Consider the following 16,318-nt stretch of genomic DNA (forward strand, 5'->3'; position numbering starts at 1 on the left):
GGCTCCCGGTGCATGGAGCCTGCTTCTCCCTCTGCCTGTGTCTCTGCCTCTCTCTCTCTCTCTCTGTAACTATCATAAATAAATAAAAATTAAAAAAAAAAAAAAAAAAAAAAAGAAAATAGAGGAAAAATTCTAGAAGTTGAATACATATTACAGACCTAAATAATATAGAATAACTTCCACGTCACTTGAAATATAGAAATGCTTTTAGAAATGTGTGGAGAATGCTAGCATACACTTTTATATTAACAAAGGTACATGTGTGTCAGAAATAAAGAATTTAAGGCCAGAGTTATAATGTTGAATTTGGAACTAGGAGTATTAGAATATAAGCCCTACTAAATGGGGATGATGTTTTGTTGTATGCATGGGATAGAAAATGAAGACCAACAACCTATGAGAGAAGGAGGAGTTGAGGGATGCCTGGGTGACTCATTATTTGAGCATCTGTATTCCAGCTTGGGCGTGATCCCAGAGTCTGGGGAGAGAGTCCCACATGGGGCTTCCTGTGAGGAGTTTGCTTCTCCCTCTGCCTGTGTCTCTGCCTCTCTCTGTGTATCTCATGAATAAATAAATAAAATCTTAAAAAAAAAAGGAGGCATTGAAACTAATCCCCTAATATGATACTAGGATTTATAAAATGTCTGTAAAGTGGGAAATAGTAAAGTTTCATCACTGGCTTACAGTAATTCCAAAGAAATGATACATCCTTTGGGGCTATAAGTGGACAAGGAGTAAGCTACATGAAGTGTCAGGTAGATGTCCAAGTTTAGTAGCCCAAGAGGTTGAAGAACCTAATGCCAAGTAATAAACACAAAAATGCAAGCAATGAATCACATAAGGCCCTGTCAGAGGTGACTGCAAAATCCATTTCCAAGAGTATAGAATAGTATAGAAGATAACCAGGAGTATAGAAGATTTTCATAGAAAAGAAACCCTCAAAGTAAAAAATAACCTCAAAGTAAAAGGTATAAACCACAAAAGCCACTCTGGAATAGACACATACAATGAGGAAAGTTCATACTTTTGAAAGCTAAAAATGAGAACCATCTGAAAGGCTATTTAATCCATGTTTAAAGTATTCAAAGAGATAAAAGAAGGAATTGAAGTAAAAAACAATTACACAACATTCAGAAATTGAAAAACCTCTCACTAAAATTTCTTGAAAAAATAGGCATCTGAAAATAAAAATTCAATAACAGTTTCAGCTATATGCTGATACAGTTGAGAAAATTGGAGAATTAGTGATTTGGAATAGGAATCTTGCAGAATACAGTGCATAAAAGTGAAGAGGTGAAAAATATCTAAAGAGTTAAGAGACATAACAGATAGACTGAGACAATTTATCATCCATATAATAGGAGTTCCAAAATGGGAATAAAATGAATTGGACATAATACCAAAAGAGATGATTATGGAGAATTCTTCACAATTGAAGACATGAGTACTCAGATTGAAAAACTAAAGTACAGGATGTAGTAAATGATGGTGAGCCAATGTATAATATGCTAATAAATTTAAGCATTGACAATCAAAATTTTTCAATAATGATTTTTTAAAACAAAAAGCTAGCCAACAAAAGAGTGGAAAATGAAGGGGGATTTGGGTTTGAAATTGTTTAAGGTCCTTATAAGTATTCAGGATAAGGATACTGGATTAACTTTGGCCTACATTAAATATGCATGTAAAAATGTAAGACTGTCCATTAAAGTCATAGAAACAAATATGTAATTTCTAAGAAGAAGAGTTCTAGAAGAAGAAATTTTTAAATGCTAACAGTTTAATAGGAAATAATGAAACATGAAATAAAGAGAAATTAAAACATAAAATATAGAGACACAAAATAAGATTTTCAAAATCATTTAAGTTAAATTAGTAATCAAATTTGTGATTGGATTAAATTCACCCATTAAATGACCAAAACTCCATTAATCTGATTTTAATAAAAGCTACCTAGTTAAAACAAAGAGTAACACAAACTTTGAAAGGAAAAGAATGCAAACAGGTTAATATCAAAAGGAAACTGGTGATGATATGAATGTCAAATAAAAAATATGTAAACCCCCAAAACATTAAGAGGCATAAAAAGGGAAATTATTTCATGATAACAGAAAAATCTACAAAGAGGAAAACAATGATATCATCTGTGCTTAACAATATAGCACCTGGTCATAAAGAAGATAGAAAGTTGCCTCAATTTGTTTACTGAATCCAACAATACTTACTTACTTACTTACTTACTTAATTAATTTAAAGGGTTTTATTTATTCATGAGAGACACAGAGAGAAAGGCAGAGACACAGACAGAGAGAGAAGCAGGCTCCACGCAGGGAGCCCGATGCGGGACTCGACCCCAGGTCCCCAGTATCATGCCCTGAGCCAAAGGCAGGTGCCAAACCGCTGAGGCACCCAGGTGTCCCTCCAACACTACTTTAAAACCAAAAGCAGACAAAGAGAAAGTTAGGAAAGGAGAGAGGGAAGAAAGCATAGACTAATATCCTTGTATACATAGGTGCAAAAATTCCACACAAATATTAACAAGTGGAGTTCAGCAATATACTAAAAGAATACATTTAAAAGGGCCAGCATCTTCCAGAATGCAACATTAATTCAATAGCAAAAAAGCTGACAACAATATTCATTCCATCAACACAATAAAGAAGAAAATAAATTATCACGTAGTAAATTTAAAAACTGAATAACCATTTCTAATGAAAACATCAAGCAAAATAAGTTTAGAAGGGAACCACTTGACTCTAATAAAGACATTAATATTTCAAATAACAAAATGACTTATAAATTAACAAATACATCTGACTCAACTAAAATCAGGAACTGGACTAATGTACTCGGTATCATCATTATTATTTAAAATTGTCTTGAACATAATAGTGTAAATAATAAGACTAGAAAAAAGCACAGTATTACAAATTTATAATAGCAATGAAGACTATAAAATAGTTACAAATAAATTTAATAAGAAAGACACAGAACCTGTAGCAAGAGCCATTCTCAAATTTTGTTGAATGAGGGACACTGGGTGATGTATGGAACTATTGAATTACTATATTGTACAACTGTAGAATATTATTTAGGCCTTATAAGGGTTGGCACTGGAGAATTTCAATGATGTATTATACTTGCATTAAAAAATGTGGGAAGTGTGTATAATATGATCCAGTTTTGTTTTTAAAATTCTTAAAAAGGCTTTTAAAAATACATGTAAATATGTACTTATGTACTTGTCTGCAAACACATAGTGTGGAGAAAAATAGGGAAGGATACATATTAGGTATTTAAATAAAGTTATATAGATAGAGGCTTCATAAGTGAAGGGAATAAAAGGAGAAATAAAGCCATGCTGTAAAAGGGAAGGAAGGAAAGGAAGAAGGGATGCAGGACAGCAATATATAGGGACAATATAGAATTAAGGCAAAGAGATGAACTAGGATAAGTAGGAATGTCATGTAATTATAAAAGGAATAAAATCTTCATATACGTGTATATATATCCACATAACCGAAACATAGATCAAGATATAAAACATATACATGTAGAAGTTCTTAACATAAAGAACTTCCACAAAGTAATAAAGACTATACAATTTAGAAAAGTGGAAAATAAGCAAGAGAAATAAACAAATATTTCATAAGACAGGAAATATAAGTGGAACTTGAACATTTGGAAATATGCTCAAACTTTTTTATAATGAAAGAGATGCAGGTTAAAAGTGCATCAAAAGTGCCATTTTTCACCCATCAGACTGGAATATTATAAATGTGACAACACATGATGTTGGGAAGGCTGTGAAGAAGAAAGAAATCTCATACATTGCTGGTGTGACAGTTTATTCGTGGAAACAATTTAGCAGTATTTATGAAAATTACAAATGTATATGCTATATATTCCAAAGTACAAAATAGTATATACATACACAAAATTGCTCATTACAGCATTGATTATAATGGCAAAGGATTGAGAACAAATGTTTATTAGTAAGTTACTAGTTATTAGTTATAATTTCCATAATTTGGAACAATATGCAGTGGAAAAGTTAATGAGAATATGTAAAGATCTCTAAGATCTTCACTTTAAGTGAAGAATATCATGTTTGAAAAAATGTGTTTAGCATACTTACGTTTATATAAAAAGAAAAAATGTCTTAGTTATGCACAAAAATTTTACAGAAATATAAACAAAACTTACTAATAGTAGATTCTTGTGGGATGTGATGGGCTTGTGGGGATTAGGTGATGGAGTACAGGGTGGGAGAGACAATTTTCACTTTAGGTTTAATATAATTTGTTTTTTTAACTATTTGAATAAATTGTATATTCAAGAAAAATACTAAAGAAAACAGATCTACATATATTGAAATGACCATGGCATATAAGTGACAAAAGCATGTTAGAAATAACATGCATCATGTGATTCCTTTTTTTGTGAAAAGTGTGTAGGTGAGCGGTTGCTATGTGTGTCTAATTATGATTATAGAGAAAGAGATGTGGATTCAGAGTCTTAACATTGGTTACTTCAGGAGTGTAGAAGGATATTAACTCTTCTTTCATAGGTCTTTGATTTGTTTACTTGTTAAAAGCAGCACATATCACTTTTGATTTTTTTTAATGGGATAATCAAAACTTTTTAAATAAATAAAAATATTTTTATGGTTATGTTTTGCCACAAACTAATTTTCCAAATTGTAAAGAAATGCAACCCTTGTTATTTTGTAGGTTATTGTTCTATGGATATATGATCCAGAAAATGCAGACACCAATGAGTTGCTATGGAATGCAAATGAACCTTCACTAGTAGGTGGAAACATTGTTCTTATAATCACAAATAAAATAATATGCTATATTTCCTTTTTAAGGGGTTTGAATAACCTATTTTAAGTATTCCAGAGCTAACTAAATACACCTTAATTATCCATTATCTTTAGCCATTGTAGTGATTTTGAGCTAGGGCTTAATCTCCATAATTATAAATATCTTTCTATTGAATTCTATTGAACATTGTCCGTACTTTTTATGAACTGCATTAATCATGTAGATGCTAGCCTTCAAAATGCCTCAAAGGTGTTCCTTGAGCATCTATCTTGAAATTGTCCTTCAAAAATCTGTCTAGTCCCTTACTGAATTCTTTACCACTTGGAGACTAGCGAATTTCGTAAAGGTGCAGCACAGCAGATAAATACATGTGGTTTTCAACTTATGATGGTTTGACTTACAGCTTTTTTATTTTACCATAGTGCAAAAATGATATGCATTGGATAGAGACACTGCTCTGAACTGGGACCTTTTCCCAATCCGGCTGGCTAGCAATACGTGGTGTGATACCATAGCATGACGCTGGGTGGCGGCCGTGATCACAACAGCAAACAGTACATTTAAATTATTTTGCACCCATACAACCATTGTTTTCACTTTCAGTACTGTATTCAATGATTTACATGAGATATTTAAGACTTTATCATAAAACAGACCTTGCGTTAGATGATTTTTACTGCAAAACACTGTGTTTTGAGCACATTTAAGTGATATTCGATAGGTTAGATGCATTGGTTACATTTTCCACTTAGGTTTTTTTCCATTTATGATGGATTTACCAGGACATACCCCATCCTAATTCAAGGAAGATCTGTAAGTCCTTTATCTTATTTGTTATAAATTTAACTCTTAAGATTTAAGTTCTGTCTTCTGTTACAATTAAAATGTATTGAAGAGAAACATAAAATGGGCTGTTGTCATATGAGACTACTTAATGAGTTTCTGATTTTTGAATAGCATGTACATGCCTCTTGATAATCAAATTCACAAGAGATAGACTAATAAATCAGAAAGACAACCTATCAATTAATTGTTTTATTTGGCAAGTGGCTTTTAGAGGGAATACAATTAATTGTAATTAAATCCTTTAAGCATTACTGTTAACTTAATTTCTAATCTTTCTAAATAAAAATAAATACATTTTAACATTATTTTTTTCATGCATACCTAGTACTTTGCTGTTTATTTCATGTGCACTCATGACCATGTCATTTCCATAAAACCTTTCTATAGCTTTCAGTTACCAACAGCAGTCTGGATTCTTAAGACACTTAACATGGTACACAAAGCTCTGCATATTCTGCTTCTGCTACTCGTCCCTGGCCTCAGTTGTCCACATGTCCTGTCCTCAGCATCAGTACTCTGCTGTTTTCTTGCACATACCTGCTGTTCCATGTCTCTCAGTCTTTGCTTATGCTGTTCCTTCTTTGGTAAATTGATCATTCCCTTCATCTTCTCATGTTTTCCATCTCAAGTCAGGTATCACTGCCTCGAAGATGCTTGCCTTAACCATATCAAGATTTCTTCATATGAGTAGTTTAAGGGCATTATTTTAATGCTACAGTTTTCATAATCATCAACAAAACAGCTCTGGCAAAATTTAAATTGTCTGTTTGGGGTTTTATCACCCAGTATGTAACATGACTGACAGATACTCAAATCATAATTCCACACTTCACTCTTCATTCTCTTCCCGAACCATCTCTGACTTTTTTTTTTATTAGCATAAAACACCTATGTTGCTCTCCTCACTTAGAAAATTACAAAGGTTTTTTTTTTTTTTTTTTTTTTTATTTTTATTTTTTTTATTTTTTTAATTTATTTTTTATTGGTGTTCAATTTACCAACATACAGAATAACCCCCAGTGCCCGTCACCCATTCACTCCGACCCCCCGCCCTCCTCCCCTTCTACCACCCCTAGTTCGTTTCCCAGAGTTAGCAGTCTTTACGCACTGTCTCCCTTTCTGATATTTCCCACACATTTCTTCTCCCTTCCCTTATATTCCCTTTCACTATTATTTATATTCCCCAAATGAATGAGAACATATAATGTTTGTCCTTCTCCGACTGACTTACTTCACTCAGCATAATACCCTCCAGTTCCATCCACGTTGAAGCAAATGGTGGGTATTTGTCATTTCTAATAGCCGAGTAATATTCCATTGTATACATAGACCACATGTTCTTTATCCATTCATCTTTCGGTGGACACCGAGGCTCCTTCCACAGCTTGGCTATTGTGGCCATTGCTGCTAGAAACATCGGGGTGCAGGTGTCCTGGCGTTTCATTGCATCTGAATCTTTGGGGTAAATCCCCAGCAGTGCAATTGCTGGGTCGTAGGGCAGGTCTATTTTTAACTCTTTGAGGAACCTCCACACAGTTTTCCAGAGTGGCTGCACCAGTTCACATTCCCACCAACAGTGCAAGAGGGTTCCCTTTTCTCCGCATCCTCTCCAACATTTGTGGTTTCCTGCCTTGTTAATTTTCCCCATTCTCACTGGTGTGAGGTGGTATCTCATTGTGGTTTTGATTTGTATTTCCCTGATGGCAAGTGATGCAGAGCATTTTCTCATGTGCATGTTGGCCATGTCTATGTCTTCCTCTGTGAGATTTCTCTTCATGTCTTTTGCCCATTTCATGATTGGATTGTTTGTTTCTTTGGTGTTGAGTTCAATAAGTTCTTTATAGATCTTGGAAACTAGCCCCTTATCTGATATGTCATTTGCAAATATCTTCTCCCATTCTGTAGGTTGTCTTTTAGTTTTGTTGACTGTATCTTTGCTGTGCAAAAGCTTATCTTGATGAAGTCCCAATAGTTCATTTTTGCTTTTGTTTCTTTTGCCTTCGTGGATGTATCTTGCAAGAAGTTACTGGGGCTGAGTTCAAAAAGGGTGTTGCCTGTATTCTTCTCTAGGATTTTGATGGAATCTTGTCTCACATTTAGATCTTTCATCCATTTTGAGTTTATCTTTGTGTATGTGCAAGAGAATGGTCTAGTTTCATTCTTCTGCATGTGGATGTCCAATTTTCCCAGCACCATTTATTGAAGAGACTCTTTCTTCCAATGGATAGTCTTTCCTCCTTTATCAAATATTAGTTGACCATAAAGTTCAGGGTCCACTTCTGGGTTCTCTATTCTGTTCCATTGATCTATGTGTCTGTTTTTGTGCCAGTACCACACTGTCTTGATGACCACAGCTTTGTAGTACAACCTGAAATCTGGCATTGTGATGCCCCCAGATATGGTTTTCTTTTTTAAAATTCCCCTGGCTATTCGGGGTCTTTTCTGATTCCACACAAATCTTAAAATAATTTATTCTAACTCTCTGAAGAAAGTCCATGGTATTTTGATAGGGATTGCATTAAACGTGTAAATTGCCCTGGGTAACATTGACATTTTGACAATATTAATTCTGCCAATCCATGAGCATGGAATATTTTTCTATCTCTTTGTGTCTTCCTCAATTTCTTTCAGAAGTGTTCTGTAGTTTTCAGGGTATAGATCCTTTACCTCTTTGGTTAGGTTTATTCCTAGGTATCTTATGCTTTTGGGTGCAATTGTAAGTGGGATTGACTCCTTAATTTCTCTTTCTTCAGTCTCATTGTTAGTGTATAGAAATGCCACTGATTTCTGGGCATTGATTTTGTATCCTGCCACGCTACCAAATTGCTGTATGAGTTCTAGCAATCTTGGGGTGGAGGCTTTTGGGTTTTCTATGTAGAGTATCATGTCATCGGCGAAGAGGGAGAGTTTGACTTCTTCTTTGCCAATTTGAATGCCTTTAATGTCTTTTTGTTGTCTGATTGCTGAGGCTCCATCTCTGACTTTGAACTCTAAATATCCCCTTATCCTTAATTCATTCCTGCATTTTATCCCATCTTTGAACCTCACCTCATCCCTATCTCTCATTAACTTCCTCAGTGAGCCTTATCTTTGTGCCCAAAACCCACACCAGGGAAAAGAGGACCAGCAGAGGGGTGCAGCTCAGAAGTGAGATACAGAATAATTTATTTGTACAATTTGGTTCAGAAACATTAAAAAATTTAGGTTTTTATTTTGAGGTTTTTTTTCTTTACCATTTTAACTGTGAGTTATAAAGAAAGAAGCATAAAAGTTTAGTACAGTTTAATGAATAATAGTAATTAGCCACACTAACAGTACAGAAGGTCCCCATATGTGCCACTCACATGAACATAATTTCTGCCCCCATCTTAGAAGTAATTGATAGATATAATCCTATAATCTATATTATATAGATATATATAATATCTATATAATATAGATATTATATAATAATAATCAGTTGATGAATTTTGGGTTGGTTTAGGTTTTGTTCTGTTGTAATGAGTATTGGTTTCTGTTTTTGTTCAGCTTTAATGAGATGCAAATTATATATAACATTATGTAAGTTTAGATGTAACTGTTGATTTGATACACTTATATATTGTAAAATGATCACCATGGTAGGATTTTTTAACATCTTTATCACCTCACATAATTACCATTTCTTTTCAGTGGTAGAATTATTTAAGATTTACTCTCTTATCAACTGTATCATTAATTATACTCATCATGCTATACATTAGATTCCCGGAATTTATTCATCTTATAACTGGAAGTTTATACCCTTTGACCATCACATCCCCATTTTGCTCATCCCCTCAGACCTTGCAATCACCATTCTACTCTGTTTCTATGAATTCAGCTTCTTTAGATTCCACATAAAAGCACATCATAGAGGGATGCCAAGGTGGCTCAGTGGTTGAGCATCTGCCTTTGGCTCAGGGGTCCCAGGATCAAGTCCCACATAGGGCTCCCCGCAAGGAGTCTAATTCTCCCTCTGCCCATGTCTCTGCCACTCTCTGTGTGTCTCTCACGAATAAATGAATTTAATGTCTTTTTTTTTTAAAGCACATCATAGAGTATTTGTCTTTGTCTGACTTATTTTCACTTAGCATGATGCCCTCAAGGTCCATCGATGTTGTTGCAAATGAAGACATTTCCTTCTTTTTATCGTCAAATAATATTCCATTGTATATAAATACCACAACTTCTTTATCCTTTCATCCTCTGATAGACTGGTTGTTTCTATATCTTGGCTATTGTAAATAGTGCTGCAATAAACATAGGAGTGCATGGATCTTTTTAAAATACTGTTTCTATTTTCTTTAGGTAAATACCCAGTAGTGGAGTTACTGCATCATATGGTATTTCTATCATTAATTTTTTGAGGAACCCTCTTACGGTTTTCCACAGTGGCTGCACCAATTTATAGTCCCACCAACAGTGCACAAGAGTTCCTTTTTCTTCACATCCTAACACTTGTTATTCTTATCTTTTTTTATTTTAGTCATTCTGACAGGTGTAAGGTGAGTCATCTTTTCATGTACCTGTTGGCTATTATTTTCTCCCACTATGTAGGTGACCTTTTCATTTTGTTGATTTCTTTTGCTTGTGCACATATGATTTATTCTTTGCTTTGTTGTAGTGGATTATACTGATTGAGTTTTTGAATGTTGAATCAGCCATGCATACCTAGACTGAATCCTAGTTGGCCATACTATATGACCATAGTATATAATTCTTTTTATATATTGTTGGATTCTATTTGCTGTTGTATTTCCATTTAGTTCAAAAATTTTTTTAATCTTTAATTTCTTTTGAGTCTTTTCCTTGGTTAATATGTTATTTAAAAGTGTGTCAATTTCCAAGTACTCAGGGATTGTTCAGTTACTTTTCTGTACTGACTTCTAGGTTATTCTATTATACTCTGACAACATATTTTCTATAATTTCTATTCTTTTTAAAAATTTACTTTTTTAATTCTACTATAGTTAATGTACAGTGTTCTGTTAGTTTCAGCTGTACAATATAGTGATTCGACAATTCTATACATCACTCAGTGCTTATCATGACAAGTGCACTCCTTAATCCCCATCACCTATATCACCTCCCCTTTCATAATCACCAGTATGCTCTCTATAGTTAAGAGTCTGACTTTTTGCATGTCTTTTTTTCCTTAGATCATTTGTGTTCTTAAATTTCACATATGAGTGAAATCATGTGGCATTTGTCTTTCTCTAACTGACTTATTTCACTTAGCATTATACTTTCTAGGTCCATTTATGTTGTCACAAATGACAACGTTTTTACAGCTGAGTAATATTCCATTGTACACATATTCCACATCTTTATCCATTCATCTATTGATGGATGCTTGGGCTGCTTCCATATTTTGACTGTTGTAAATAATGCTGCAATAAATATAGTGGTGCATGTATCTTTTCAAATTAGTATTTTTGTTTGCTTTGGGTAAATACATAGTAGTGAAATTGCTGGATCATATGGTAATTCCATTTTTAATTTTTTGAGAAAGCTCCATGCCATTTTCCACAGTGGCTATACCAGTTTTCATTCCTACCAACAACAGTGCACCAGAGTTACTTTTTCTCCACATCCTCACCAACACTTGTTGTTTCTTTAATTTTAGCCATTCTAACAGGTGTGAGGTGATATTTCATTGTGGTTTTTTAATTTTCATTTCTCTGATGATTCGTAATATTAAGAATCTGTTGGCCATCTGTATGTCTTCTTTGCAGAAATATCTTCTTCCTATTTTTTTAAAAGATTTTATTTATTCATGAGAGACACAGAGAGAGAGAGGCAGAGACACAGGCAGAGGGAGAAGCAGGCTTCATGCAGGGAGCCGGACGTGGGACTCGATCCTGGGTCTCCAGGATCATGCCCGGGCCTGAAGGCGGCGCTAAACCGCTGAGCCATCCGGGCTGCCCCTTCCTATTTTTTAACTACTATTTGGGGCTTTTTGGTATTGAGTTTTATAAATTGTTTATATATTTTGGGTACTAACCCTTTCTCAAACACATCATTGGCAAATGCCTTCTATTCAGAAGATTGTCTTTTTGTTTTGTTGATTGTTTTCTTTGTTATGTAGAAGCTTTTTATTTTAATGTTGTCCCAATAGTTTATTTTTGTTTTTTTTTCCTTGCCTTACGAGAAATACTAGACAAAAGTTATTATTGCTGATGTCAAAGATATTGCTGCCTGTGTTCTCTTCTAGGATTTTTATGGTTTGAGGACTTACATTTAGGTTCTTTTTTTTTTTTAAGATTTTTATTAATTTAATCATGAGAGACACAGAGAGAGAGAGAGGCAGAGGGAGAAGCAGGCTCCATGCAGGTCGCCTAAGGTGGGACTCGATCCTGGGCCTCCAGGATCACGCCCTGGGCTGAAGGTGGCACTAAACTGCTGAGCCACCTGGGCTGCCCTCACATTTAGGTTCTTAATCCATTTTGAGTTTATTCTTGTGTATGGTGTAAGAAAGTGGTCCAGTTTTATTCTTTTGCATGTAGCTGTCCAGTTTTCCAACACAATTTGTTGAAGAGACTTTTTCCCATTGTGTATTCTTGCCTCCTTTATTATAGATTAATTGACATATAATTGTGGGTTTATTTCTGAGCTCTCTATTATATCCCATTGAACTATTATGTCTATTTTTATGCTATTACCATACTGTTTTGATAACTACATTTGTAATATACCTTGAAATCTAGTATTGTGATAACGCTAGCTTTATTCTTTCTCAAGATTGCTTTGGCTATATAAGGTATTTTGTGGGTCCATACAAATTTTAGGATTATTTATTCTAGCTCTGTAAAAAATGCTGTTGGTATTTTGATAGGGATTTCATTACATCTGTAGATTGCTTTCAATAATACAGACATTTTAACAATATTTGTTCTTCCAATCCATGAGCATGGAATATATATCCAATTATTTGTGTCATCTTCAGTTTCTTTCATCAGTGTTTTATAGTTTCAGAGCACAGGTCTTTTCCCTCCTTGGGTAAGTTTATTTATAGATATTTTATTATTTTTGGTGAAGTTGTATATGGTATTGTTTTCTTTATTTCTCTTTCTGCTACTTCATTATTAGTGTATAGGAAAGCAACATATTTCTGTATGTTAATTTTGTATCCTGAAACATTACTGAACTCACTTCTTAGGTCTAGTAGGTTTGGCGGAGTCTTTAGGGTTTTCTTCTCTTTTCTTTTTTTAATCAAGTAGGCTCCACACCCAGCATGGAGCCCAATGTGGGGCTTTAACTCACAACCCTGAGATTGAGACCTGAACCAAGATCAAGAGTCAGACACTTAACCAACTCAGTCACCCAGGAGTCCCTTTATGGGGCTCTCTCTATATAGTATGTCACCTGCAAATAGTGGAAGTTTTACTTCTTCCTTATCAGTTTGAGTGCCTTGTATTTTTCTTGTCTGATTGCTGTGGCTAAGACCTCCAGTATTATATTCAATTAAAATGGTGGAAAAGGACATCCTTGTCTTATTACTGGTCTTAAGGGAAACGCTTTCAGTTTTACACCATTATTTATAATGTTAGCTGTTGATTTTTTTTATGTGACCTTTATTATGTTGAAATATGTTCCCTCTTAAACTACTTTGTTAAGGGTTTTTATCATGAATGTTTCTTATACTTTGTGAAATGCTTTTTTCTGCATCTATTGAGATGATCATTTGGTTTTTATCTTTTCTTTTGTTGATGTATCATGTTGGTTGATTTATGAGTATGGAACTACCCTTATATCCCAGAAATAAATGCCACTTGATCTGAGTGAATGATTTTTTATTAATGTATTGGATTTGGTTAGTTAAGGATTTTTTGCATCTGTGTTCATCAGAAATTCATCAGTAATTCTCTTTTCTTGTAGTGTCTTTATCTGCTTTGGGTATCAGGGTAATGCTGGCCTCTTAGAATGAATTTGGAAGCTTTCTTTTATATTTTTTGAATAGTTTGAGGAGAAAACATACTAACTCTTCTTTAAATGTTCACTAGAATTCAGCTGTGAAGCTATCTGTCCCCAAACTTCTGTTTGTTGGGAGTTATTATTATTATTATTATTATTATTATTATTATTATTGATTCAGTCTCATTGATGGTTATGAGTCTGTTCAAATTTTCTATTTCTTCCTGATTCAGTTTTTGGAGGTTACATGTTTCTAGGAATTTATCCATTCCCTCTAGGTTATCTAATTTCTTGGCATATTTCTGAGGTATCTGTTGTTATTCCTTCTCTTCTCTTTCCAGATTTTTTTTCTTGTGATTGATTTCTAGTTTCATAATGCTGTGGCTGGAAAAAATGCATGGTATGATTTCAGTATTTTTTAATTTGCCCAGACTTGTTTTGTGGCTTAACATGTGATCATTCTGGAGAGTGTTCCATGTTCTCTAGAAAAGAATGTATATTCTACTGTTTTAGGATGAAATGTTCTCTATATACCTGTTAGGTCCATCTTGTTCAATGTGTCATTCAAAGTCAGTTTCCTTGTTGATTATTTAATGGTCTATTCATTGATGTAAGTGGGGTGTTAAAGTCCCAATCATTAATGCCAATTTCTTCTTTTAATAGTTGCTTTATGTAATTAGATGTTCCCATGTTGGGTACATAAATTATTACAATTATATTCTCTTGTTGTATTGTTTCTTTTATCATTATGTCATGTCCTTCTTTGTCTCTTGTTACAGTCTTTAAAACAGTCTATTTTGTCTAATATAAGCATTGTTACCCTAGATTTCTTTTCACTTCCATTTGCATGATAAATGCTTTTTTCATCCCTTCACTTTCAATCTGTGTATGTCTTTTAGGTCTGATATGAGTCTCTTGTTGGCAGCATATAGATAAGACTTCCTCATTTCATCACCCTGTGTCTTTTGTTTAGAACACTTAGTCCATTTGCATTCAAAGTAATTATTGAAATGTATGTATTTTTTTGTCATTTTGTTACTTGTTTTACAATCATTTTTGTAGTTCTTCTCTGTTTCTTTTTTCTCTTCCTTGCTTCTCTCATGGTTTGCTTCTTTCTTTAGTGATATACTTGGATTCCCTTTTTAAATTTTTTTGCATATATATTACTGGGTTTTTAAAAATTTGTGGTTACAAAAAAAAATTTGTGGTTACCATTAAGTTTGTGCACAAAACAGTCTCTATATAACATTTTGTGCATATAACAGTGTGTATTAATTTGATGATTGCTTAAGTTCAAACTTATTCTGAAAGCACTATATTTTTGTTCTTTTCCCTCTACATTTTAGGTATATAGTGTCATACTTTATATCCTTTCATTTTGCAAATCCCCTGACTGATTTTTATAGACATACTTAATTGTACATTTTTTTGTGCTTCCTGCTTTTCTTACTCCTGCTTATGTTCTTTCTTTTCTATTCAAAGAACCCCCTTTAGCATTTTGTGAGGCTGGTTTAGTGGTAATGAGCTCCTTTAACTTTTATTTGTCTGGGAAATTGTTTATCTCTCCTATTCTGAATGAGAGTCTTGCTGCAATAAAATATTCTTGGTTTCCGTTTTTTTCTTTCAGCACTTTGAATATGTCATGCCACTCTCTTCTGGCCTGCAAAATTTCTGCTGAATAATCTGCTGATAGACTTATGGGGTTTCCCTTGTATGTAACTGTTTTCTCTTACTGTTTTTAAAATTCTCTAAAACCACTTTTTGTTATTTTCATTACTATGTGTCTTTGTGTGGCTCTCCTTTGGTTGATTTTGCTGAGGGTTCTCTGTGCCTTCTAGATCTGGATTTCTATTTCCTTCCCCAGACTGAGGAAATTTTCAGCTATTATTTCTTCAAATAAATTTTCTGCTTTCTTTTCTCTCTCTTCTTCATGGATTCCTATAATGTGAATATTGTTACACTTGATGGTGTGGGGTTTGCTTAATCTATTCTCATTCTTTATTAATCTTTTTTTTTCCTGTTCAGTGAGATTGTTTTCCTTTACTCTGTCTTCCAAGTCGCTAATCTGTTCTGCTTCCTCTACTGCTCATTCCTTCTGGTGTATTTTTAATTTCAGTTATTGAGTTCTTCATCTCTGATTGGTTCTTTTTAATGTTTTTTTTAATCTTTTTGGTGAGAGTCTCACTGAGATTCTCTGCTCTTTTCTCAAGTCCAGTGAATATCTTAATGACCATCACTTTACATTCTCAATCAGGCATATTACTTATCTATGTTTCATTTGACTCTCTTGCTGTGATTTTGTCCTTTTCTTTTGTTTGCGACATATTCCTCTCTGTCTCCTCATTTTATGTAGCTCTCTGTGTATATTTCTATGTGTTAGGAAAATCAGCTATGTTGCCTACTCTTGCAAGAAAGGGTCTTTTTGTGTCCTGTAGTGCTGTGTCTCCTGTTCACCAGAACCTGGCCCTTCAGAGATGTCTTCAAGGTGTGTTGCATGTACTCTACTTCCCTGATTGAGCCACATTTTCCTTCAGTCCAGTCATCTGCAATGGCTGTCTTTGCCTGTTATGTATAAGGTTAGGCCCTATGTTGTCAATGGGCCAGTCTGGGACCACCTTGGGCTTGAGCTGTGTCAGACCAGGCATTGACTGAGCTGCAGTTGAACCAAACTACAAGGTACTCTCCTGCTGTGTCCCCTGAGAATCTTT

General features: G+C 34.1%; 1 protein-coding gene across 23 annotated transcripts in view; it reads left to right on the forward strand.

Annotated features, from left to right (window-relative positions):
• The window catches only part of CATSPERE (catsper channel auxiliary subunit epsilon), a 199,335-nt gene that overhangs the window by 55,387 nt on the left and 127,630 nt on the right, over window positions 1-16,318 (forward strand). For 10 of the 23 annotated variants that reach the window (XM_049112405.1, XM_049112409.1, XM_049112406.1 and 7 more), the window contains 2 exons: window positions 4,734-4,811; window positions 5,582-5,642. The exons of 1 other annotated variant lie outside the window; for it this stretch is intronic. Coding sequence is in view for 5 of the 22 variants with exons in the window: in XM_049112401.1 (XP_048968358.1) it covers window positions 4,734-4,811 (78 nt within the window). In the remaining 17 variants the exon portion in view is untranslated. Of the gene's footprint in view, window positions 1-4,733; window positions 4,816-5,581; window positions 5,643-16,318 lie in introns of all 23 variants that reach the window. 12 more of the 23 variants (XM_049112417.1, XM_049112416.1, XM_049112401.1 and 9 more) reach the window with 2 other exon arrangements.

Source organism: Canis lupus, chromosome 7, assembly GCF_003254725.2.
Source record: "Canis lupus dingo isolate Sandy chromosome 7, ASM325472v2, whole genome shotgun sequence".
Lineage (NCBI taxonomy): Eukaryota > Metazoa > Chordata > Mammalia > Carnivora > Canidae > Canis > Canis lupus.